Source organism: Muntiacus reevesi, chromosome 12 (assembly GCF_963930625.1).
Source record: "Muntiacus reevesi chromosome 12, mMunRee1.1, whole genome shotgun sequence".
Classification (NCBI taxonomy): domain Eukaryota; kingdom Metazoa; phylum Chordata; class Mammalia; order Artiodactyla; family Cervidae; genus Muntiacus; species Muntiacus reevesi.
Genome location: NC_089260.1, coordinates 76,439,203 through 76,464,946, shown reverse-complemented (window position 1 = coordinate 76,464,946; position 25,744 = coordinate 76,439,203). Strand labels below are relative to the sequence as shown.

The window sequence follows — 25,744 nt, the reverse complement described above, 5'->3', positions numbered from 1 at the left end:
CCTGAGCGCTGGTCTGGGGTGGCAGCGATGCTAGGGCAGACGCTAGCTGGACAGGCAGGGGCTACAGGGGCCTGGGCAGCACTCACAGCCCAGACAGTGGAGGCAACAGGATGGGTGTCAGTGGGTACAGGCTGTGGGGGACGGAAGTGCTCTGAGCCAGGGACGAGAGGGGCCTGGGGGCCTGGCTGTGGTGGGCACACAGCCCACCTCGCTCCCACAGCCTGGAGCCTGGCGGGCAGCAGCCGTAGGTAACTGTTGTGGGCAGGGCCCTGGTGCAGCCTACTCACTCACTTGACCAGCAGGTGTCTCTGCAGATCCGGGCCTCCGCCATGTCCTGGAAGTCCAGGTCCGATGGCCCTGCCCCCTGTGGGGGCCCAGAGGGCACCTTAGGGCTGCCGCTGGGGAAGCCTGGGGGTCACAGGGGGCCTGGGCTCATCTCCCCTCCTCTGGAGACTCTTGAGAGCCATAATGGGTTGGAGTGTTCAGGAGACGGGTGTGTGAGGGGCCCCAACACACCACTTGGCTGCACTGCAGTCAGGGAGGTGGGAGGGGGCGGGCCTGGTGCGCTGGCAGCTCTGGACTGCTGCCCTCAGCCGCTGTCACTCAACCACCCAAGCCTGGGGCTGGTCGGGCATCCCACTAGGTGGACAGCCTGCTCATATGGCCACATCCTGACACAGCCTTTCGCAGAGCTCAGCGCTGTGCCCCCCCTACGCTGGGCACCTCCAGGGTGGCTGTGATGGAAGGGTTACAGCTTGGCCTGAAGGCAGGCCACTCTTAACTAGCAACAGTGACAGTCCTGCTCAACTCTGGCCGCGGTCCCCAGGCCTGAGGCTCAAGTGGACAGCGCGCTACTGTGGCCGGTGCTCCAGGGGAAAGGTAGTGGGTGGTTTTTTGGCTCAAAGTTTTCCTTGTAAAACAGCCCGGAAAGTGCATTGTTGGGCCTGGACACACTTGCAGGAGAGGAGCAGGGGGGTGGGTTTGGCCACTGGGCACCTGCAATTGTCCCAGGCGCTAGGCCAGGGGCACCTCTACAAAGACTGCCTCCTGGCCAGGGGCCCCTCCCTCCTCCAGCCGGTGAGCCCCAGGGGTCCAGCCCTCCGCCTGCAGGGCATTACTCCCTGAGGGACTGCACCAGGCCCGCCACGCAGCCCAGTGGGGCTGGGCGTGGCTCTGCTTTAGTCTCTGGGAGCAGCGATCAAAGAGGGGCCGCGCCCTGCCTAACCCCACCCCCCCCCAGCATCCCTGCCAGGAACCAGGCCCCGTCCCCTCAGCCCATGCTGCTCCCTGACCCGCTCCAGCTGACCAGGGCTTCCCTTCTAAGGACACCCTCTGGCCTTCCCTGGCGTCCAGCACTGTGCTCAGCTGTAGGTTCAGAAACGGTCCTTGAGGTGAGCCGGGGTGGGTGTGGGGGGGTCACTGGGCTCAGGCCTAGCTGTGTCTGAGGGTCCCTCAGGCCTGCCAGGGTGGATTCCCCGAATGCTCTTTCTGGCCCATCTCACCAACTTGGACCTGGGAGTTGGGAGGCTGGGGCTCCAGAAGTCCTGGCCTCGCTGGCTGGAGGGTTCTGGGCAGGTTCCTGAGATGCTGGGGTCTTTCCTGCAGAGGCCTCTGTGGACCCCTGAGGAGCGAAGCCTCAGCAGCAGAGGAAAGGCTCGAGAGCCTGAGGGGTTCTCTCTGCCCTGGAAAACAGCCTGGATGCAGTGGGGAGGGGTGAAGCCCCACTCCATCCTATTGGGCAACCCTCAAGCACCTCAGGGCACCTGGACATGGCTCAGAGCACGCAAGACCAGCCTCTGGGCCTGTGCTGCCCGTGGCTGGGCGAGATTAGGTCGGGGCAGCCCTGCTCTGCAGGGGCTTGGGGACCAGCTTTCTGATCCTCAGGACAGCCCCTCTTGAGTCCTGTGTCCTGCTGGTCTGCCTCCTCGGGGAGAAGCTATGGCATGCTGGGCCCGCAAGGGCATCGAGGTCAAGTGCTTGAGTCAGGCTGTGGGGTCTGGCTTCTGCTGGTCTCCACAGGCTCAGGTCTGGGCTTCCAGGTCCCCATCAGATATGTGGCGACAGGAGGTCCTACTCGCCAGGCTCGTGTGAGGGTGACATGAGGAGCTGGAGGTGAAGTGCAGGCCCCCAGGGGCAGTGTGGGGGCCCTGAAACCACTGTGTGGGCAGAGGCAGCTGGCTCTGCCAGCCCCACACAGGTGTGTGCCCAGGGGGCAGGGTCTGGGCTCCTTGCGGACAGCACCCAGCTCCACACCCACTGCACATGCCCCAGCCTGGCCGTCACAGGGCATGCTAGAAACTCCTACTCCAGTCCTCAACTGACCCATTATCTCTGACTGCGTGTGACCTCAGGCCGCCCCCTCGACCTCTGTGGGCCTTACTGTCCTTGTGTGCTAGTGCCTACCCCTGGCTTCCTCTGGCCCCACACAGAGCCCTCAGCACACAGCTGCCACCCAGCATAGCTGGTGCTCAGCCCATCTCAGCTGCCATAACATCACTTGCTATAATGCCAGGACCTGCTAAGAGTGAGAACCCTGGGTACAGAGTGGGCCCTGGGCACACTGCCAGCTCTTTAGGACAGCGGCACAGGCTCAGACTTGCCCTGAGAGCAATGAAACACATCTGGGCCCCCATCCAGCTATCACCAGCATTATCTGTGTCCTCCACTGTGAGAGGAGTGAGGCCAGGCCTCCTGTGGAACGTGGGACAGGGAAGGAAGCCCCGGACTCTGATGACTGAGTGTGAGCAGGGCCCGGGGCACCACACGCCACAGGGCTGGGGCGTCCTCCCCAACCAGCTGTTGGCTATTTCTACACGTGGACACCCCCAGATCCTGTTGGGGGCTGGAGCAAGGTTGGTGGCTCCATCCCCACAGGGGTCCCCACCCAAACCAGCTTGCCCAGATCTCTAGACATTATTTCCTGGCGTGGGAGCAAAGGTTGGGAGAGACAAGGTGACTTGCTTCTGTCACACAGGCCTGGCCATCAAGGCTGCTTTTTTTGCAGCACTGATCCCTTAAAGAAACACAGTCCAGGGGACTGTCCCCTAGGGAGCTACTGCTCACACAGCTCAGCCCAAAGCTCAACCACCACTGCCCGAGTCCCAACCCAAGTACCAGGGTGCAGGAGCCCCAGTTCCCAGCAAGCTGCCTGCCCGCAGTGATGGTGCAGGGAGGCGAGTACCATGTTGATGACCGTGGAGGTGGAGGTGAAGTTGGGCTTCATGGTTGTGGACTCCAGGTGTCCCGGGTGACTCGAAACTGACCGGGGACAGGACATGAGGGGGCTCCTGACCATCCCCCAGGGCCGCCATCTTCCCCCAAGGCCTGCTGAAGGCACACTGGGGACCTGGGAAAATGAAAACCATGGCAGGATGAGGGGGTCAGAGGGATGTGCCAGGGGTGGGGGGTGGCAATCAGCCGCAGGCAGAGAGCCTCCCTGCCGGGGTAAGGAATACCAAGAGCTAACCTGTGGGGCTGAGTGTTGGAGCTGTTAATCCCCCCAGGTGCATAGCACCAGCACACCTGCAAGAACAGAATGTTCTCCCAACCCAAGGCCTTGCCCATGGAGAGAAGCAGGCTGTTCTTCCAGAAAAACCTGTCACAGCTAGGGGCCGCTGGCTCTGGGGAAGACAAAAACTGAACCCTGCCTGCTGGAGCATGAATATTCCAGGTTAACTCTCAAGGAGATTGTTCCAGAGAGGAAACCCTCCACGGAGCCATCAGAGGCCGCAGACCTGGCCCCAGCACACCCCGGTGCTGAGTCTCCTCCCGGTCAAAAACACCCTCCTTTAATCTGCTTTGCAACAACAGCTTGGACCAAGGGGAGAGTTTTTCTTTCACACTTTAATGAAGTAGAAGGTCTTATTTGGGGGTGAAAAAGGGGCAGGGGAAGGACCAAAGTTAACGTACATCCAGCAATGGTGCAGACAGTACCTGCTTCAAGGAGGCGGGGAGGCAGCCGCCACAGAGCTCCTCGGGGTCAGCCCCCACCAGATCTCAGCCCCTAATGATGGCAAAGGTCACCGGCAGCTAGGTAAACTATCACAGGGCGGGGCTGCAGTCCTGAACCTGGGTGCAGGTTCTCATCCCCGCTAAGACCCGTAGTTAATGTCCGGGGAACTTACCCGGGCAAAGGCACGGCCACCCCTACCCGGGCTGTCTAAGGGGAGGTGGCAGTCACACATGGACGCAAACCCTCCACCTCCACGCTGCTGTGATAGGCTGAAGGCGGAGGGGACACAAACAGCCCTGGCCCGGGCGCGAACCTTGCCTACTCTCTCTTCCCCAGCTTGGAGCCTGTGCCCCGTGGGAAAGGGCCCGAACTCCGGGCGCCTCGCAGCAGAGCAGGCAGCCCGGGCTGAGTCCGGCCACCGACCTCGGGCCAGAGGCGGCTCTGAGCTTCTTTCCCGTCTGCAGAGTGGGGTCGCCACAGCTCCCATCCCTGGGGTTCCGGGAGCGTGGGGAGGCGCCTCGCAAACGGACACCCGCGACCGTTCGGGGACAGTGTGCCCGCTGAGGACCCCACCCCCGGTCGAGGCCAAGGTCGCGGCGGCTGCGGGGGCGGGGCTCAGCCCGCGGGGACGACGCACGAGAGCCCTGGCAGCCTCCACCACCGCTGCCGGGTACCCACTCACCTTCCGAGCCGGAGGTGGCCGCCCGGGCGCCAGCCGGAAGTGCACCCGCGCCCGGCCGCGCGCACTTCCGGGACGCTCTGGGTGCTGGGAGGACTACTGCCTCGGTGACCTCGCGGGGCGGTGGGCGGGGCACCGCGGTGGGAGGGGAGTTCCTTAACCCGTGCGGCGCCGGCCGGAGGCCGGTGGACCTGGACCGCTGCCGAGTGGGGCTGCCCCACAAGTATCTTTGGCCTTTGATCACAGGAGCCCGCAGTCTGTCGAAGTCAGTCGCCCCAGGTTCGTCTGCTGAGCTCTCAGTGCCCGGTTGCACACGCTTCCAGAGCAGCGCGCGCCTGGCAGGGATGGCTCACACATATTCTACAAGCACAGTTCTTATAGCCACTGGAGTGCTCCCGTCCGCAAGAAGAAAAGTTCCACCCAAAGCATCCTCGGGGGTATCTCTTTCCCTAGCATGGACGGCCATCGTTTGCTAGGGAACTTGCTGAAGACAGTCCTCCTCTCTTTTTGGGGTGTCTCAAATGCCCCCTAAACTACCCTGCCACTGAAGTGTGTTCCCAAATTTTAGGTCCTGAGGAGTGTTACAGATTTTCCCATAACCTTTTCGTGGAATTCTTCCTGAATTTCCTGATGTTCACTAAGTCTCCTTCTCAGTCCGGATCTTACAGCCAGACAGAGAAGTGGACTCACTCTCTCGTTTCGAAAAGCAACAGCTGAAAGAGGACTCCATGAACATCCACCAGGGGTGGATGTCCAGCAGAATTGCTTCCCCATGGCCACCTCTGAGTCTGGGCAGGTACAGGACAGAAGACTGCAAGAGAGGAGCCACAGCCCCGGGCCTGAGGGTTTCATCAGGGAGGAGGAGACATCTGGTCCCAGGTGGCTGCCACGGCAGCAGAGAAATTGGATGACCAGGGACATGTGAAGGACCAAGTGTGTGGGGAGGGGCCTTCCTTGGTGGGTGGTGAGACCAGGATGAGAACTGAGAAAGAGGCTGAAGCACACTTGGAGCTGGAGAAAAAGGTGCCTGAGCAGCTGATTCCTGCCCCAGACTTGAGGTGAGTCCCAGCCCTGTAGGTTCTGGAAGTGTACCCCCTGCCCTCCTCTGCCTGACCTGGTACCAGGTCCTGAGTCACAGGCTGGGGTACGGTGTGGAACAGGACAGGTCCCTGACTCCAAAGCAAGCTGGACAGTGGTCTTAAAGTCAGTTTGGAGCCTGGATTTCTTTCTTCTTGTACCAGGAGGCACCAAACGTCCTGAGCAGGGAGTGAAGAGTGCATTTAAGATCGGTTCAGGGCAGTGGGGAGGCAGGAGAGAAGGGAGAGATGGAGAGGAGGCTGGGGGAGGGTGTGCGGGGGACAGAACTGACCGTACCCGCTGCTGGTTGGGATGTGGGCGTGAGGACACCTTAGGGTTCTGGCTGGAGTGTGGCTGGTGGCTGCTTCCAGAGATGGGAGATGGCTGGGGAGGGGGGGCTGGTGATGAGTGTGCACACAACCCTCCAGTGTGCCCTCCCGGATGGTGGACAGAGGTGGCCGTGGGCTGGACTTTCACCTGTCCTCTTCTTCATTCTGTCCTGCTCCTTGTTTCAGAGGGATGGAAGCAGGCTTCTGTTTCCTATGAGGGTGGGGAGACCTGAGGGGATCTAATTACTCTCAGCCAATCACCATTTTTCTGCCCATCTCTGCACCAGGTTCAGGGCGCCTGGGCCCTGCCAGCCTTCCCAGCCTGAATGGGCTTCTGTGCATTCAAGTGCACAAGCTTCTGCTGAAAGTTGCCTCCTCTCCAGATCTTCCAGCTGGACATCTTCCAGGTGTCCTTAGTGGGGGGACATTGGCCCAAGGGCATGAGAGGTGGCCGTGCAAGCAGACAGCCTTCAGTGCCTCTCCCAGGAAAACAAGAGAGACATGAGAAAACAATCACGCAGCCAGTCTATAATCAGCCACCGGCTAAGAGCGGCCACGCCAAGCTCCTTCCTTCGGATCCAGGCTCAGCACCAAGGCATGAGGGCTGCTAACCGTGTCTTGGGGCATCATCTTGATTTGTCTTGTGCACCCTGAATGAGATGTGTTCTAACAAGGTAGCTGCCTCTTTGCTTTCCGCCATTTCAGCTTTGGAAGGTGTCACAGGACCATGCTGCTCTGGAGCATGGGGGACCCCACCCTGGTTGGCAACAAGATTGTGAGGAAACAAACTACTGTTTCGTAGGGTGTATGTACTATGATGAAATTACGGGGGTGGACCACAGCCCGCCCGGCTTCCACCCACTTCAGGAAGCAGAGGCCACCAAACACCGAGCCCTGCCTGCTGGGGAACTACTCTTGTTTCTCCCCATATGCACCCCTGAATGACATGCTGTTTTCTTGGCTTTGCACAAGGTAATAACTGAAATCATACTGCGTGTCCTCCTGTCTTTGTGCAGTGCTGTGTCTGAAACCCGCAGACGCTGATGCCTGTTTACCTACTTCAGCATAAATACTGCTGTAGATGTCTCTTTAGGCCCATGTTCCAGAGTTCCTCTACGGCGTGTCAGCAAGTGATGTTTCTGGGTCAGCAGGTAAGCACATCTTCAACTTGCCAGAAAATGCCATTTTTGTTGCTAAAATGGATGACAGCTTTGGAAAGTTGCATTTTGTTATTAGTATATCAAATTCAACAGACCTTTTTTGTTGTGATAAAACAATATATAATATTTATTATTTTAACCAACTGTAAGTAATTCAGTGGCATTAAATATTCCCAGTGCTGTGTGCCTGTCACCCCTACCTAACAGAAATGGTACCTGTCAAACCCTCAATGCCCTCCTCCCACCTGGTAATTGCTACGCCACTTCCTACGCATGTGCCTGCTACAGGGCAATTGATCTATATGAACACACACAGCAAGATGGGACTCATGTAAGTGGGGTCATACAGTGTTTGTCCTTCTGTGCCTGGCTCTTACCCTAAGCATCATCCGTGTTGTAGAGGGTGGTGGTACTCAGTTATTTCTATGGATGAATAGTATTTTGTTGTGTGAATGGGCCACAGCTTCTTATCCATTCCTCTGTTCAGTGAATTATGGTTTTCTCCGGATATATGCCCAGGAGTGGGGTTGCTGGATCATATGGTATCTCTATTTTTAATTTTTTAAGGAACCTCCATACTGTCTTCCACAGTGGCTACACCAGTTTCCATTCCCACCAACAATGTAGGAAAGTTCTCTTTCCTTCACACCCTCTCCAGCATTTATTATTTGCACTTTCCAATGATGGCCATTCTGGCGCAGTGTGAGGTGATACCTCACTGTAGTTTTAATTTGCATTTCTCTAATAATTTCTGATGTTGAGCATCTTTTCATATGTTTGTTAGCCATCTGTATGTCTTCTTTGGAGAAATGTCTATTTAGATCTGCCATTTTTCGATTGGGTTGTTTTTTTGATACTGAGCTACATGAGCTGTCGGTATATTTTGGACATTAATTCCTTGACAGTTGAATCATTTGCAAATATTTTCTCCTATTCTGTAGCTTGTGTTTTTGTTTTATGGTTTCCTTTCTTTGTGCAAGAACTTTTGTTTGATTAGGTCCCATCTGTTTAGTTTTGTTTTTATTTTTATTACTCTAGGAGGTGGATCCAAAAAGATATTGTTGCAAGTTTATGTCAAAAAGTGTTCTGCCTATTTTCCTCTAAGGGGTTTATACTATCTGGTCTTACATTTAAGCCTTTTATCCATTTTGAGTTTATTTTTATGTATGGTGTTAGAGAATGTTCTAATTTAATTGATTTCCATGTGGCAGTCCAGTTTTCCCAGCACCACTTACTGAAGAAACTGTCTTTTCTTCATGGTACAGTCTTCCTCCTTTGTTGTAGATTAACTGACCACAGATGCATGGGTTCCAGCAAGCTGTATTTTCATTATCATTCAGGTTTAAGTATTTTATAACTTTCATTATGGTTTTTTCTTTGACTCAGGTTACTTAGAAGGTTTTCTTTTTCTGGAATTTGAGTTTCATTTGAAGAGCAATAGTCAACAAAACTAACAAAATAGATTTATATCTGAAGGGTGTGGGGTTCAGTGCTTGGAGGTGGTGTAGTGTCACAATGGTTAATTCAGAAGAAATGAGAAACGAGACCATCAGTTTGTACCAAACACCAGGCGGCAGAAGAGCCGGTGGCTGATTGTAGACGGACTGCGTGATTGTTTTCTCATGTCTCTCTTGTTTTCCTGGGAGAGGCACTGAAGGCTGTCTGCTTGCACAGCCACCTCTCATGCCTCTGGGCCAATGTCCCCCCACTAGGGACACTAACACGTGACCAGAGCTGACAGAGGCTAAACTGGGGGTCAGCGTGGCACTGAGGTCACACACAGGCAGTGACCAGGCTGAGCACCGTCAATGCTCCGACGTCTGGGGAACTGGAGGCACAAGGAGGTAAGAACTGGCCGAGGCCCCACATCTCCAAGGCATGAGGGTGAGTCGGTGACCCCGGCTCGAGAGAGTATGCTCTTTGCACCTGCTTCCTCTCTGGAAATCAAAGACATCAGATTAGAGTGTTTCTTCTCTTCTAACAAACTGGTGAGATTAAAACTCACCTGCTGTCTATGAGCTGCTGGAGCACTTTTGGGCCACACCAGAGGAAAGTATTTGCCAGCGAGATCTCCATCCATCAGTCCATTTCTGGCAACCCATCATTGGCCCTAAATGTGGAAAAGATATTTACTGCATTGTTTATAGTGACCTAAGCTAGAAAGAGCCTACACGTTAGGAAACGGTTAAGTCGACTTTTTATTTAACGGATCATTCAGTCAGTCAGGCAGTTCAGTTGCTCAGTTGTGTCCGACTCTTTGCGACCCCATGAATCGCAGCACGCCAGGCCTCCCCGTCCATCACAAACTCCCGGAGTTTACTCAAGCTCATGCCCATCGAGTCGATGATGCCATCCAGCCATCTCATCCTCTGTCGTCCCCTTCTCCTCCTGCCCCCGATCCCTCCCAGCATCAGGGTCTTTTCCAATGAGTCAACTCTTCACATGAGGTGGCCAAAGTACTGGAGTTTCAGCTTCAGCATCAGTCCTTCCAATGAACACCCAGGACTGATCTCCTTTAGGATGGATCATTAGGTAGCCACAAAAAATGCTTCCTATTGGTAATAACATGGTAGACACACTAGCACAGAGAGTGATAATTTTTCTACAGTACATGTGATACATTTCCATCTATGGTATTAATGTGTGTTATACAACAATATTTTATATGTAACAATATACTCATCATGGGGTATTATAAACCATAATTAATAAAAAACAAGCCAAACCCCCAGGACACATCACATATCCTTCATCTAGAATCAGCCGAATCTGGCCCATCGCCTGCTTCGGTAAAATAAAGGACATTCATGACAAGGACATTGTCTGAGATGGCTGCAGGCCATCATACCAGGGAGCTTGGATATTGATGTCCTCCCTCCCCCACTGGTGGACAGTCTAGACCCAAGGTTTGCAAATGTCCCAGTAGCATCCCTTAGAGCAACCTTTCCCACCAGGATCCCAGGTGTGTTTTCCCTAAGCCAGCCCCCCGGCACCTGTTTGAACAATTCTGCCTCATCACATCTCCAGTTCTGGGCCTGTGCCAGCAGGATCACAGTGCCAGGTTATGCCCAGCCACACCTGGGGCCGGGCTGCTGGTACAGGAGAAGGGCCCACTGAGCTGTGAATCGAGGCGCCTGGTGCAGGCAGAGCTGTTGTAGTGCTGTAGCTTTTAGAAAGAACAGCACTCTTTACCTGGAGAGACGTTTGCACTGGGAGCACTCTCTCCTGTCTTCTGATGGAGGAGGCCCTAAGACCAGGGTCATTATTAGTTTTCTGGGTCCAAACAGCTGAAAATGTAGGTGTCAACATTTTCCTGATAAAAAGCTGTATTACTTCCTGGATGACAGGCCCCTCATCCCTCTGGCCCCTCATCCCTCTTATACTGTGCCAAAATTCTGGGGCAAGCCACACCCCCACCCAGGAGAGCATGAAGGCCTAGCCAGACCACTCCTGGGGGGAAGACAAGGGCAGGCACGCACATGGATGTGCAGGATGCGGGACAGAACCTGGGAGCCAGGCTTGGAGAAGTGGAACTCACCTGAACGGAGAGCTGGCCTTCTGTCTTGTGTCTGAAAAGCTGCAATGCAGGCAAAAGCTGGATCCAAGCTGCCATCAAGATCCTGGAGCTGACGTGGCCAGGGAGGAAGTGCCCATGGTGGCAGCATTTAGTGTCCTGAGTGGTCCACCTGGTAAGCCAGGCTGCTCAGCTGGGATGGTGGTTGAGCCGGGAAGACACACAGGGAGTCCAGTTCCTGGGGATGGGAGCCAAGTTCAAGGAATGGTGCTCCAGCAGAGGAGGGAAGGCACAGGACGAAGCACCTCACTGCCGGCACAGCCAGCCGAGGTGGGGGGGACAGTGGGGTCCCCGGTGCTCACTGCAGAGGCACTGCTGTCCAGCCCAGGGACACAGGCCTCCTGCCAGGCTGCACGGAGATGGACTCGAGACACAGTGGGCAAAGGGTCTGCAGACCAGTCTTCAAAGGAGCCGGTGGGAGGGCTGAGGCCAGCGTGGGTGCCACCGGCGAGGCAGCAGTGGGAGGTCCTGGGCTGTGCTCGGGTCCCAAGCCTGCCCTGTGGACAGCAGTTTGCATGCTTATTATGGTGTCTCAACCTGGAGATTCTCTATATAGTTTGGGTGTTTGCTGACCTGGTTCAGGTGGGTCTCCTGGTGAGGGCAGGACCCCCTCCAGCCCGCTCAGACTCCGGGGGAGAGGACACCCAGGCAGGCCTGCCAGGACATTCTTGTGGGCACAAAGCCCCGAGTCTGGCGGGTGGCTTCCCACGCTCAGTGCTTCTTCCGTGGGTGATGTTTCCGATGGCGAATGAGACATGAGCTGTAGGCAAAGGTCTTCCCACACTCCTTACATCCATGTGGCTTCTCTCCAGTGTGGGTTTTCTGATGTTTCAGGAGATTGGAACTGCAGTTAAAGGCTTTGCCGCACTCACTACATTTACAGGGCTTTTCTCCAGTGTGACTCCTCCGGTGCTTGGTCACGTCAGAGCTGTGCCTGAAAGTCTTCCTGCACTGGGCACACTGGAAGGGCTTCTCTCCAGTGTGGACTCTGGTGACGAACGTGATCCGTCTTGTGCTTAAAGATGCGCCCATATTCGCTGCGTTCATAGGGCTTCTTCCTCTGGAAGCGAGTGAACATGGAAGTCCCTCAAAGTCATCTTTAAATGAAGCATCAAAGGCCTCACACATGTGCTCCTCATTCTCAGGATGGAGGTGGGCTTCCTTCCTGTGCTTTTGGGCCAAAGTGGGGCTCTGGTTTGGCTGTTCTTTCCCAGATGCCTTCTCTTCCTTGGCAGTGTCCTTCTGCACATGCACTTGTGCCTCTGGGGTCCGGGTCTTATTTTTTTTGCCTGTGGGCTTTTCCATCCTTGTTTTCAGGGTAGAGGAAGGCCCCCTGGAAGCCGGCAAGGGTCAAGAATGGTCAAGGGCAAAATCCTCTCGCCTATGAATTCCCTTGTAAATTTACTTCTTCAGAAAGGACTTTATTTTTCCAAGCTTGGAACTGAAGTTCTGGAACAGAAGAGTGCCAGCAACCCCTCTGGGGCTGGAGAGAAACAAGACCATGAACTGTTAGATTAAGTGACTGTCTGGGAGGAACTGAGTTACAAAGTGACAGATGGGCAGGGAAAGGGGTGGCATAGGCATGCGGACATGGCCCCCTTCCTTTCTTGCTGGTGTATGCCACCCAGACATCTCATGTTTCAGGCTGGACATGACCAAAGAACTGATTTCCCAGAACACCCCCACTCCAATCTCACTCTTCCATTTTCCTCATCTGGGTAAATGTCATCATTTACTCAGTTGCTCACCAAGGAATTCTTTTTTTTAAAATTTATTTCTTTGGCTCTGCCAGGTCTTAGTTGTGGCATGCAGGATCTAGTTCCCTAAGAAGGGATTGAACCCGGGCCCCCTGCATTGGGAGGGTGGCATTGTAGCCACTGGACCACCAGGGAAGTGTCCCTAACCAAAGAATTCTTATTCCTCTGCCAGGGGTGGCATCTCCACACCTGTGTCCAGCAGGATTCATGTGCACCATGGACCAATGACTGCTGTGTGGCCCCCAATTGTGGAGTTTCCCTGCCCTTTACTTGCTCCTTCTCCACTTCTTATATTTGGGACCAGACTATGTGCTTCTAGAGCTACAGGCCATGAGAGCCATGTGCAACCCTCGCAGAAGGTACTGCCCATCAGTTCGGTTCAGTTCAGTTCAATCACTCAGTCGTGTCCGACTCTTTGCGACCCCATGAACCACAGCACGCCAGGCCTCCCTGTCCATCACCAACTCCCGGAGTCTACCCAAACTTATGTCCATTGAGTTGATGATGCCATCCAACCATCTCATCCTCTGTCATCCCCTTCTCCTCCTGCCCTCAATCTTTCCCAGCATCAGGGTCTTTTCAGATGAGTCAGCTCTTTGCATCAGGTGGCCAAAGTATTGGAGTTTCAGCTTTAACATCAGTCCTTCCAATGAACACCCAGGACTGATCTCCTTTAGGATGGACTGGTTGGATATCCTTGCAGTCCAAGGCCAAGGGACTCTCAAGAGTCTTCTCCAACACCACAGTTCAAAAGCATCAATTCAGTGCTCGGCTTTCTTTATAGTCCAACTCTCACATCCATACATGACCCCTGGAAAAACCATAGCCTTGACTAGATGGACCTTTGTCGGCAAAGTAATATCTCTGTTTTTTAATATGCTGTCTAGGTTGGTCATAACTTTCCTTCCAAGGAGTAAGCATCTTTTAATTTCATGGCTGCAATCACCATCTGCCGTGATTTTGGAGCCCCCAAAAATAAAGTCAGCCACTGTTTCCCCATCTATTTGCCATGAAGTGATGGGACAGATGCCATGATCTTAGTTTTCTGAATGTTGAGCTTTAAGCCAACTTTTTCACTCTCCTCTTTCGCTTTCATCAAGAGGCTCTTTAATTCTTCTTCACTTTCTGCCATAAGGGTGGTGTCATCTGCATATCTGAGGTTATTGATATCTCTCCCAGCAGTCTTGATTCCAGCTGTGCTTCCTCTAACCACCCATCACCCAGATGAAACTCGCTCCCACCCTCACCCTGGCCCTCCTGAGTCCATCCTCCACCCAGCAGCTAGTGAACCTCATCACATCCCTGCCAAATCCCCCATGGTTCCCCTCACACTGCTGCCCTGCCCCTTCCCAAGCACCCTTAGGTTCACCACACATTCCAAGTCCTTCCTGCCTCAGCACCTGGCTGTTCACAAACAGGTCCTAAGAACTGGTGCTGGCTCCTCACTCACTCAGAGCCCTGCTCTGAGGGTTCTTCTCAGAGAAGCCTCCCTTACCCCATGCCCTGTTTCGTTACCAGGCTCTCATTCTCCTTGTGGCCTTAACTGGAGCTGACTGTCCACTGAGGGCCAAAACTCCAAGGAGCCATCAACTAGGTTCTTAAGTGCATTGTCTAAAAAAATTTGACAGCCTCTGTTCCTTATCCCATCTAAAAGCATTCTAATATCACCACAAATTCAAACAGGAATCAGTCAGTTCCAGTGACAGGTCAGGCCCAGTTACCTGTAGAAGCATTACCAGCATGGCTCATGTTTCATTGATTAAGAAGCTTCACCTATTCCTTTTCTGTATTATTTCTGAGCTTCCTTAACCTGCCTCTTCCCTCAGTGCTAACAAATGGACTTCTAGGATAAAGCTTGACAAACTTCAGGCTCTTTAACCGCAGGCAAAAGAAATCTTCACAAGATAGGAGAAAGCACTTTCCCCAGAAAGCAGATCCTGTTCTGAGTCCTCAAGTAATCCTTGAGAGACCTCCCATGGCGTGTGTGGTCACCTGATCTCCTGGGAGGTCCATATTCTGCCAGGTTGTCTGACCCCAAAATGTGCTCTAGATGGTAACATTCCAAGTGAAGTATGTTTTGAGAGATAAATCCTTTGTACTTCCTTTAAGTCAAAGCGGATACTAAGTCTTCATTCACTCTCCTGTGCAGAGAGGCAACACATAAAATGACTGGACAGTTTTCCCATCTTGACAAGAATTTGAGAGTCTGGTTTCTTCTAAATGAAAATGTGTACATACACTTGACTCAGATTCAGGCCAATGTCACTCTCTGAAGGCTCTCTTGGAGGTAGCTTCTGGGAAAAGGCTGTTCTTAGCATTAGGTGGGAGTCAGAACTGAGGATGGCAGAAGGTCATCTAGACTGAGGGAAGCATACAAATATGGGGGCATCTCTGCTGGGGAGGCAGGTAGAACTAGGGCAGAGGATCAGAGCCCCAGTCAGCCAGGCTGCAGTTTGAGCTGAGGTCTAGTTTTAGTAGGAAACAGGTGAAAACCAAGACCAACAGGAAAGTGCCATCAACCCTCTAGCCCATGGCTCTCCAGGGCAGATGTAAACTCATCTTGGCTCTATGCTGACCCACTCGATGGAGAGGAGTGGTCTTTGGACCCACTGCGCCTGACATCTGCTGGCTGGGCTCCAAGGACTGTTCTCCCACAAGGACGCTTGTCACTCTACCTGTGGCTTGTCACTGATGTGCAGTCTCCTGATGAGCTGAGGGCAAGTATCCTGTTTTTTTCATCCCGGAATCCCTAGTTATTTGGCTGGAGACTGTACATACTGCTGCTCCCAAAATATTCTAGATAATCATCATGTCTGCCTAACTCAAGCAGGTGCTTAATGGCAGAGACTGGACATATTCACTCCTCTAAGCCCTGTGCACACCAAGCAATAATTGTTAGAAGTGGAACCGATCTGAGGTCATTGTTTTGGTCTTCTCATTTCACAGATCTGTAGGCCTGGTAACTGCTACAGCCATGCAGGAAACGCAATCTACCCTGCCAGAGCAGACCACAGCCCTGACCTAAAGGTACGTGCTCTGTCACTCCAGTGTAGCTCCTTCACTGTCTGGGCCAGGCCGCCTGGAACATGAAACTTTGGGTATCTAGCTGCAGCAGGACTCCCTGGTACTCTCACTCGCCCTCAGAAGCCAGGGTCTCAGTGAGAGATGGGATTACTAGAAGGTTACCAAGGGCAAACATGCACCCAAGCAGTCTGTAGGCCCTGGGCCTGTCAGAGGGCCCGCAGCAGTGTCGAAGCCGAGAAGAGTGGCCCGACAGTTTCGCCAGCCGCAGGTGCAGGGCCGAGGTCTCCTTCACCTCGATTTGCACGGAGCAGGTTCTCGCGCACCTCGCCCTCGTCCCCGCGGAACCAGGGAGCCAAAAGAGCGGTGGCCGATGCCCTGGGTGGGGGGTCCACAGGACGCCAGAGGGACCCAGCGAATTTCCGTATGGAGATCGGGGCAGGTGCGCTCCTCGCAGGGTCCCTGGGCCGGAATGGACGCGTCCTTATCAAGGCCAGCCGCACCCCAACTGCCCGGCGAAGAGCACGGGGGAATCTTCTCTTTCGAACAGCTGCGCCTCTGCGCCGGCCAGAAAGGCCCGCCGCTGGCCCCGCCCTTTCTGGCGCCGTTCTAGGAAGCGAAGTCGCGGGCCTCTCGGTGGTGAGCCCTAAAGGGCTCCGCCCCCGCAGTTGGTTTCACGTCATTTCAGTTGATCCCCCCCCCCCCTCTCGCCCACCCTCGGTACCCGCAGGAAGAGCCTGCTCCCAGGCGGGCCGTTTCCGGTGCTGCTCTAGGCGGCGAGGCCCCAGCCTCTCGGTGGTGCGCCACGGGTGACCCCGCCCCCGAGCGAGCTCCTCCTACTCACTCGGGTCGCAACAGACGCCCCCTTACGCCGGCCGCCCACCCAGTCTCGCCCCACTGACCTCCGCACTCCCTCCCTTCCTCTCCTGCCCCCATCACTCACCCCAGCCCTCCTCGCTCCCCTCTGCACCCCCTCTCTCACTCGTGCCCCCCACCCCCGCCACCTGTTTGAGTTCCACATAAGCAGCAGGCTTGCTGTGGCCTGCGTTCAGCCGCACTGGCCACTCCCTCTGCCTGGAACACTTGTCCCCAGCTGTCTCCTTGGCTCACTCCCACTTACCGCCTATGGAGAGCTCACTTCCTAGAGGGGACCCCTACCTCTGACTGCCCTGGGTGTGTGAGTTTTCTGGTTATCACAAGTTTAGCAGCTGAAAACAATACCTATTTGTGATATCAGGGTTCCTTTGTTGTACCACGGGTTCTTCTATCACGGTTATATCACTTTTCCTATCCACCGGTTGTTTTATCACGGTGGGACAGGAGTCCAGGCGCGGCTTAGCCGGTCCTCTGCGCAGCCTGCGAAGGCCGCAGTCAAGGTTCTCGGCGTGCGGCGAGGATCTGCTTCCACACTCGTGTGGATGTTGGCAGGTTTCCTTTCTTGGTGGCTGTGTGACGGAGGGCCAGCTTCTTCTGTGCTGTCAGTCGGCTGACCTTAGGTCTTTCAGATCACCCACAGTTCCCTACCACGTGACCCGCTCTGTGCTCCTTCAGGGCCAGTGGAAAGCCTCTGGCCCCAGTCTGCTAGGGTGAAGTCTCCTTACTAGGAGACTAGTAAGGAGGAGACCTAACCTCCCATCACCTCTTAGGAGCACGTCTTGGACGACACCGGCACTGTTGGTGATCATATTTTGTAATACCACAGCATTCTGCCTCTTCCTCCACCTCCTGGTACCACCCTTCCCTATGTTTTTTTCTTTTTTACATAGCACTTTCCACTTTCCAATAGGCTATGTAATTTCCTTATTATTGTGTTTATTATGTTCATCTTCCCTTCCCACACCAGAAAAACAAGTCTTCTGGGGGTGGGCTGTTTTGCTTTCTCTATTTCCTGATGTGTCCTTCCAGTAGCCTGGCAGGTGGTGGGGCTCTCATTATGGCAATCAAGTGAATGGGCACTTGGCCCTGATGCCCCTAGATGCTGCCTTCTCTCACATGTCTCTGGCTCTGGCTCCTGTTGTGCATCTGTCCCTTAGACTTTATCCTTGCAGGAGCTTCAAGTACTGCAGTCTCAACATACTCAAGACCAAATTCCACTCTTTTCCCTCTTTGTTGCTACTATACTATATTCGATAATATAGTGGTAGCCAGGTCTTTTACCAGCAAAAGCAAATTTATTTGGGAATAGCCCAAGGAATTGCAATTCAGGAAATTGGAGCTGTCGTGGCTCCGAGGTAAATCCAGAGAGCGTGCACTGGACTGGAGGAGTCGGGCGACATTATTATGGTTCTTCCTAGACACTGATTACTGAACTGTGGGTGTTTCCTTTCCTTTACTACATGTCACACAAATATACTTAGGAAAGCTAACATCTGCCCCCTCAGGCTTACAGCTGATGGCGAGGGGTGGGTGGTAGCTATATCCATTTTCCAATTCTGTAACTTTCCCGATGTTCATGCACTTACAGACTTACTAGGAGGTAAATCCTTGGGCATTACCTGAGCCTGGATGGGGAGAGGGCCAGGCAAGGGAAGCTGGGCATTCCCGCATGGTATGCATGCACCCTGGGTGGAGGAGGACTCTATCTGCAGCTGGTGGAATCACAGCCTGGCCCTGGGGGTGTCCCAGCAGCCGCGGCTTTCAAGGGTTTCTCGCCCAGGATATCCTGAGGTTGGGACTTCACAGGACTGCTTCTCTCTAGGACGCCCGCTCTGTGGGGCTGAGATCCCACCTGCCTCCACCTCCACCAAGTATCCCGCCTTTCTTTCTGAGAGGATTATGAAGCTGAGTAAGGGGGCATCCCGAGGGGTGGTTTTTGCCACGTTACTCCAGTATAGCCCCCACACCAGTTCTCCACCTGTGGGAACCCAGAGCCGCCCTGATCCCACAGGTGAGGGCAGGTTTGCTCTGCTCTGACCGCCATCCTTGACACTGAATTGCCTTTCTGCATCCCCATGTCCCCCCCAGACCCCTGTTCTCAGGCTTGATGCCTTCCAATGCCATGGCTCTGACTCCCCTCTGTTCCGGAGAGTTCCTGGTGGGACTGGATGCCACAGAGTCAGCGGACTTGCTCAACTCCTGCCACTGACCAGTGCCTGAGTCCATCAGCTTCTGCAAACCTTGGCGGTCCCCGGAGGGCACCACTCGGTCTGTCCAAGGCCGACGGCCGGGAATCTCTGTCCTCAGGAATGTCCTGCTTTGGGGTCACTGCTTTATCCTCACCTAGTTCTCATGGTTGAGAACAAGGACAGGAAATGTGACCATGGCCACCTGCTTCCTGTGCTGCGGAAGTCCGGAGAAAAACACCAAGTGAATGGAACCGGTGTGGGGTGGGGTGACCAGGGGGGATCTGCCTGCTGGGACAGGACCCCCGAGCCCCTTGTCCAACTGGTAACTCGGGTGAGCCCAGCAAAGAAGGAAATGCAGCATTCTCCTTGAGTTTGCTGCCAACTCCAGGGCTGGGTGGGGACACAGGACCTGAGGGGATCCCAGGGGTGGTTTCTAGTGGGGTTGGTGCTGCAGCTGGAGAGGGGGTGGAGAAGGCCCAGGGGATGGGGTTTGCAGGCCGGCAGAGGCCTGTTTGCATTTATGAAGAAGATTTGTGGGAAGGACCTGGCACTCCAACCTTGGCTGCTGTTGCTATGGGGCTTGTGGGGGACATAGGCAACCTTAGGAGCAGATGGGCAGAGTACTGAGGGAGCCAGCAGGAGCAGGCGACCCTGCCTGGCCACCAGCCGTGCACGTGAAGGCCACAGATGGGGCCTGGTGCTCAGGAGTCGAGTCTTGGCTTTTTGAACCAAGCTCCAGCCATCACAGCTCCTGTCTGCCTGCAGATCCCCCTGGGACAAGCCTTCTCTGCCAGGCCCCTGCCCCTCCTCCCCATCTCCACCACCCTGGCAAACACTTCCTTTAAATTCAATTCAGGATATTGACTGTGCTCTGTGCCCCCAACAGAGCCCTGTCTTAGCCCCTTATGATGGACTGAACTGCGCCCCCAGATTCATGAGCTGAAGTCTTAACATCAGGACCTCAGGATGGGCCTGTGTTTGGAGACGGAGGTTTTTAAAGGTGATTTAGGTACTCAGCATTCAGAAAACTAAGATCATGGCAACTGGTCCCATCACTTCCTGGCAAATAGATGGGGAAACAATGGAAACAGTGACAGATTTTATTTTTGGGGGGCTCCAAAATCACTGCAGATGGTGACTGCAGCCATGAAATTAAAAGACGCTTACTCCTTGAAAGAAAAGTTATGGCCAACCTAGACAGTATATTAAAAAAGCAGAGACATTACTTTGTCAACAAAGTTCTGTCTAGTCAAAGCTATGGTTTTTCCAGTAGTCACTTGAGAGTTGGACTATAAAGAAAGCTGAGCGCCAAAGAATTGATGCTTTTGAACTGTGGTGTTGGAGAAGACTCTTGAGAGTCCCTTGGACTGCAAGGAGATCCAACCAGTCCATCCTAAAGGAGATCAGTCCTGAATATTCATTGGAAGGACTGATGCTGAAGCTGAAACTCCAATACTTTGGCCACCTGATGTGAAGAACTGCCTCACTTGAAAAGACCCTGGTGCTGGGAAAGATTGAAAGCAGGAGGAGAAGGGGACAACAGAGGATGAGATGGTTGGATGGCATCACCGACTCAATGGACATGCATTTGAGTAAGCTCTGGGAGTTGGTGATGGACAGGGAGGCCTGGTGTGCTGTGGTCCATGGGGTTGCAAAGAGTTGGACATGACTGAGCGACTGAACTGAACTAAGGTACATGGGGTCATGAGAGTGGCCCTAACCCAAGCTGACTGGTGTTGTTATTAGCAGAGCAGGTCAGGACACAGACACACACAGAGGAATCAGTTCACACAGTCTTGGAGGCCAAGAAGCCCCCAGTCCACTCCCTGGAAGCAGGAGAGTGGGGCCGTGGTGGTGTCATTCCCTCTGACCCCTAAAGGCCCGAGAAGCAGGAGTTCTAACGTTGGCAGGCAGGAGAGGATGGGCATCCCAACTCCAGAAGAGGGAATTGGTCCTTCCTGCCTTTTGTTCTGCCTGGGCCTCGGATGGCCTGGGTGATGCCCACTCACCTGGGGCAGTGATCTTCTTTCTCAGGCCCACCATTCGCATGCCAAGTGCTTCGGGAAACACCCTCACAGAAACATCAGGAATAATGTTTTGCCAGCTTCACGGGCATCCCTTAGTCCAGGCACGCTGACACACAAAATGGACTATCGGCCTCCAAGGGAACACAGCCCTGCCATTCCTTCTGACCTCCGAACCATAAGATTACTCGTGTGTGTGGTTTGTGGTCATTTGCTTCGGCAGCCATGGGGAGCAGGGCCCCTGATCTGGATGGACGTGTTCCCCGCCAGCCTTCTGGGAAGGCACAGAGGTGCTTCTGGGCTGGATGGGAGGGAGGGGCTGACCATACAGCTTTCCGGGGCCTCTGGCTTCTCCTTCCGGGGACTGGCCTTGAGTCACTGGCCGAGCCCTGTGACAAGGCCCTGGCTGTGACTGTCCACTGGTACCTCACACTGGACTTGGCCTGGGGATCTAGCCACCATCCAGCTGCTTGCAACCTCTGGCTCAGGCGCCCTGGCTCTGCTGTCCACCGGCCTGTGGCCTCCCGGGAAGGAGGCTGCTGTTGACCAGAAGCCCCGGGCTGGGTCCTGGACCTGCCACCACCAACTGCGTGACCCCGGGCAGACGTGTCGCCTCCGTCGGGTGGACTGTTGTGTGCCAGGACAGTGGGGTTTACTTACTAAGAGGTTTCCCTTAGTGAGGAAAGGGGAAAACAGACGGTGGGAGGATACTCTGCCTGCAGGGATGCTGGGCAGGCAAGATGGAGGTCTGGGCTTCCCTGCACAGGGGATGTTGAGCTGGTGGGCACCAGGGTCCTCTGTGCCTTGTTCCATACCGCTCTGATGGGGAAACTGAAGCCCAGCCCTCTCCTTCCCGCTCTGGGGCTTGGCTCCGTCCCGGCACCAGTCACGGAGGCCGAGTGCCCAGCAGCCAGTGACACCCGTCCAGTGGAGACTGGGGAAGCTGTGGGGCTCCTGCCCTGCCCCGCCACTTCTCCCTGACTGCCCCTCCTCTGCCCCGTCCCCCTGCAAGCTGAGTGGTTGGTTGCGAAGTCCCATCTGAGCCATACACCACCTGCCTCCCTCTCTTTTCTGTTTGTCTTCCAGCCCCTCATTAATTCCATTCACCCCCAAGCAGCCCTGGGTGGGGCCCTTTCCTCCTATAGGCCAAGGAAACCTTCCTCCCCAAGTCTCCTCCCTAAAAGGGCTGCCCATCACATGGATGGATGGAAGTTTTTTCCGGCAAGAAGTTGGGGAGCAAACTGGGGTGGGCTCCCCACTGGCATGCAGTGAGTGTTTTCTCTGCTGGGGGCGGGGAGCCGTGTGGACCCACCCTGTGAGCCGCTGAGGCCTGGACCTAAGGCCCATGTGCTGGCCATCCGCCAGGGAGAGGCAGGCAGAGAAGGCCAGGATGCTGGAAGGGGAAACCGAGGAAGGGCAGCTGTGGCCGAGAGGAACCAGTGCGGCGGGGTCACCACAGGTGCTTCCAGTTTATTCTCCATGGTCCGGGGGAGGGGACAGGAGACAGTGGACAGAGTGCTGGCCAGCCAGGGTGCAAGCCAGGCTGGGCACGAGGAGGGACCGCCCCACTCAGAGCGCCATCGCCTGAAGGCCGGCCAGGAGGCTGAGCAGGAGGGTGGCGGCCACAGTTGCAAGGCTCCCCCGGAGGCCGCCTGCCCCTCTCCCCTGGGGGTCCTGCCAGGGTGGGGTGTTGCACAGGCTGGACTGGCAGCAGGATATGGTCGTCAGGGATCCTTCCACAGTCCTGCTGGTGGGATGACACGTGTCTGCACACCACCCCGAGTAGGTGGTCTGGGGACCTGACTCTGTGGGGGGAGAGAGCAGGTCACATGGGACAGGACACGGCAGGGATGGGCCCCTCACAGGCGTGGGTGATGCCGTCCTGCCACCCCCGGTGGCCCCTCACCAGCGTTCCAGGAGGAGACAATGGCTTTGCACGTCCTGGGGAGCACGCAGCTCTGCACCTGCCGGCAGCTCTCCCCCTTGTGCAGGGACTGGCACGCGTAGCACTGCGGCCCTGGGGGGCCGGGTGGGCTCAGCTGCGTGAAGGGCACAGCCCCGGAGAGCCCCCGGCTCACCCAGGCCTGCCGCTTCCCAGCCTCTTCCCCTGCGAGGTCCCTTCCCAGTTCCTGTCCGCCTCTCCCACTCTCCGCTGACCCCTCAAACCCTGCCCTGCTGGAGCTCCCTGTGCCCCCACCTCAGGACTGGCCCCCTTGCTCTCCCGCCCCGCTGCCCTGCCTCCTCGGGACAGTTGTGTATTTCTGAACTGGACCCCACACCCAGGGCCTTTGAGTCGCTGGTCTCTCCATCGTGCGGCTCTGCTGTGCCCTGGTCTGCTTGGTGAACTCCTATTTAACCTCTCTGCCCCAGCACCATTGCCCTTCCCAGGACCGGCTCCTTCTCTAGCCCCCTCCTCTGGATGGCAGTTGGGGGTCACTGCCAGGGTGAGAACTGAGGGTGTGCTGAGTGTCAGGGGCCCCTCCTCCCCCGGGGACGCTGGCAGCAGAGGCCTCTTCCTGTGGGTTCCTCACTGTCAGCCTCGAGGCACGCAGGCGAGTGCTGAGAAAGAGGGTGGCGTGCCCCCATGCTGGGGCGGGGTGGGCAGATACCTGAGCCCCTGCTGCCCGCAGGCGCGCCTGCCTCCTCTTCCTCCTCGTCCTCCTCATCGTCGTAGCCTTCGCGCCCAGCGTCCGGGTCGTCATCCTCGTCCTCCTGCGCCCGCCCTCTCCCTGGCCGCGCAGGGATGACTGTAAACCTCCACTACCCGGGCACAGAGGACACAGGCTAGGGGCCCAGTGCCGTGCCCCCTCCCCTCAGTCCAGCACCCCCTTCCCAGTCCCTCTGACCTCCCTGCCTCCTCCTGAGCTGGTGAGGTCGCTGCCTGAGTCTCCGAGCCCCGGCCCCGCCTCCTGACTGGCGTGCAGCCTGGCAGCATCCTGGCCAGCAACAGTAGGGGTTGGGCCCTGGCTCTTCACAGCCCCACACTCCGGCCCCTGGATGGCGGGCACCCCCAAGCCTGAGAGGCTGAGACTGGGTGGGGTTGGGTGGGTAGGATCGCTGGCACCCCAGAGTCTGGCTGGGGCCGGGGCTGCAGGTTTGGGGACCCGTGTGGACCCAGGACAGCCCACCCGCCTCCCTCTGGCCTCGGCCTGCAGGTGCCCCCTGTCCTCCCCAAGCCACGTCTTGCCCCCGGGTGGGGTGACCCTGAGGGTCTGAGGCCTGGACCGGGCCGTCCCTCTCGCTGCAGGGCCACCCCTCACCCCATGTACCTTGCTGCCCGCACCACAGCAGGGCCAGCAGGACAGCCGCTAGCGCCTTCATCCTGCGGGGCTACCACTTCTGCCGCGTCTGCTCACCAGGGCCTCGCCGGGCCTCTGGATCTGTGGGAAGTGGGACAAAGGGCCTTGCCGGGGGCTTCCCAGGGCCCCGGGCCCCCCAGCTCCAGCCTCAAACAATGGACCTCACACTGGCCCCCAGGCCAGGCACTGGGCCAGGGATGGTCATTTCCCACCCTGACTCCAGAGGCGGAGGAGGGGAAGTCACTGCAGCGGTGGGGTGTCCTGCCCACCCGAGCGGCTCCGCCCCAGCCTTAAGGCCTCAGCCCTGCAGTGCGGGCTGGCCAGTCCCCGCCCCATGTCTCCCCCTGAGACCCAGGTCCGGGTATCAGCCATAGGAGCCTGGCTTTGTGGACCCTCCAGCTGCAGACCGCTGAGCGGCACCGTCAACCACGAGTCAGCTGCGTCATCTCCCGGGGCCTTGTTAAGAGCATTTCGGTGTGAAATACAGCTGTGGTGCTCCCGCTGGGCCTCCCTGTCCCACCAGCACTGCGCGGGCCCGCCAGCCGCCGCTGCCCTCCGCCCCACCCAGGGCCTCTGTGCTGCTGTCTCCTCTCCCTGGGATGCGGCCCCTGCTGACGTCCCCGAGGCTGTCCTGTCCTGGGGTGGCATGCCATCTGTCAGACAGAGAGCTTCAACCGAGGAGGTCAGTGGGAAACTGGACCAGACATCTGAGTCTTTGTGATAGCTAGCAAATATTTGCAAACTACCGCTTCCTGCTTAAGTACAGGAAGATAAAGGATAGATAAAGACTCTCAGAGGAAGAGCCGTCTGTTTCTGTGAAATGAAACCAGCCCCTCCCAAAAAAACAGCAAACAAACAAAAAACCAAAACCAAAAACAACCCCCCCCAAAAAAAAACAAACAAAAAAGAAATCAGCCCGTTCTGCACTGGCTTCAGGGTGGTGATAGTGTTTCGCTGAGGAGGCAGGTGTTAGGGTTAGGGAGTGATGGGGGAGGAGGCGGTGCGATCATGGGTGAGTGATCGGTGATGGCTCTTGGCTCGCCTGTCGCGAGTTCTCTAACAAGTTCATTATTGCACACACCCTTACCCTTGATTTGCTAAGAACAGCCCACCCAGTGGAGCATGAAACCACCTGTAGACTTTATCAACGTTGGTATAATGAGTTGGGTTTGCGAGAGGTTGTGCGCCTGTCTAGTCTGGGCACGGGCAGCCGTGGGCAGCTGGGGGCGTTCTCTTGTGTCACCGTGCTCTCTCCATCAGGGTAAGCTGCCCACCGCCACACCGTAGTTTTGCCCCTTCTGGATGAGGTGGGGGCGGGGGGTTGGCCCTCAGATGATTGGGGCTTAGCTTGATCCACCACCTCTTGTGTTTCCGCCTCTGTCACCTCCTTGTGGCTCATGTCTAATTACCGCACAGCCCCACCTGCGCGTGTCACATGCCACCAACTCCTCCTTCTCTCTCCGTCCCTCGTGTTGGCCTCCTGCCCTCCGGAGCCGGCCTCCGGGACTGTTGGGAGCCTGCTTTTTCCTGCCAGTGCTGCACTGTGTGAGGGGGCTGCCCACTCACCCTTTCCTCCTCTGCGGGCTGCAGGGTGGGCGCTGAGAAGCCCCTTCCTGGAGGCCAACGAAAGGTGGGCCAGGGCAGGAGGCTAGACTCAGGCCTGGAGTGAGGGCTGGGAGCCCGCCCCCGTTGTTCACCGGGGCTGCTCCCTGAACTTGCCCAGCCTGAGTCTCCCCGTGGGTGGGACATCCTCAGGGGCACTTGGAGCAGAGACTGAGAACTGGCTCTTGGGTGAGACCATCTGAGC

At 56.1% G+C, this 25,744-nt stretch overlaps 3 protein-coding genes and 1 long non-coding RNA gene across 9 annotated transcripts in view; 1 reads left to right on the top strand and 3 right to left on the bottom strand.

Annotated features, from left to right (window-relative positions):
• GLI4 (GLI family zinc finger 4) overlaps nt 1-25,744 on the bottom strand; it is a 413,072-nt gene that overhangs the window by 3,195 nt on the left and 384,133 nt on the right. The window contains exons 1-3 of one of the 5 annotated variants that reach the window (XM_065903603.1): nt 4,635-4,674; nt 3,182-3,346; nt 292-408 (exon numbers count right to left, since the gene is read on the bottom strand). In XM_065903603.1, coding sequence (XP_065759675.1) covers nt 292-408; nt 3,182-3,311 — 247 coding nt within the window. In that variant the 5' untranslated portion in view covers nt 3,312-3,346; nt 4,635-4,674. The other 4 variants (XM_065903605.1, XM_065903604.1, XM_065903606.1 and 1 more) reach the window with 4 other exon arrangements.
• On the top strand, nt 4,925-16,015 carry LOC136145094 (uncharacterized). Its single transcript, XR_010658685.1, has 3 exons — nt 4,925-5,689; nt 7,054-7,188; nt 15,475-16,015. It is a non-coding gene; the product is annotated as an uncharacterized lncRNA (long non-coding RNA).
• On the bottom strand, nt 7,363-13,889 carry ZFP41 (ZFP41 zinc finger protein). The gene is given in 4 exon segments (XM_065903324.1): nt 7,363-9,307; nt 10,736-11,762; nt 11,764-11,848; nt 11,851-13,889. Coding segments are annotated over 3 exon segments (591 nt in total). The 5' UTR covers nt 12,077-13,889; the 3' UTR covers nt 7,363-9,307; nt 10,736-11,482.
• On the bottom strand, nt 22,091-24,135 carry GPIHBP1 (glycosylphosphatidylinositol anchored high density lipoprotein binding protein 1). Of its 2 annotated transcripts, XM_065903200.1 has the most exons (5): nt 23,908-24,135; nt 23,485-23,574; nt 23,248-23,367; nt 22,545-22,655; nt 22,091-22,443 (listed from the first exon to the last, which is right to left on the bottom strand). In XM_065903200.1, the coding sequence occupies exons 1-5, from the start codon at nt 23,957-23,959 to the stop codon at nt 22,208-22,210; spliced, it is 609 nt and encodes a 202-aa protein (XP_065759272.1). In that variant the 5' UTR covers nt 23,960-24,135; the 3' UTR covers nt 22,091-22,207. The 2 variants fall into 2 exon arrangements, with proteins under 2 accessions (XP_065759272.1, XP_065759273.1); XM_065903201.1 differs by lacking the exon at nt 23,485-23,574.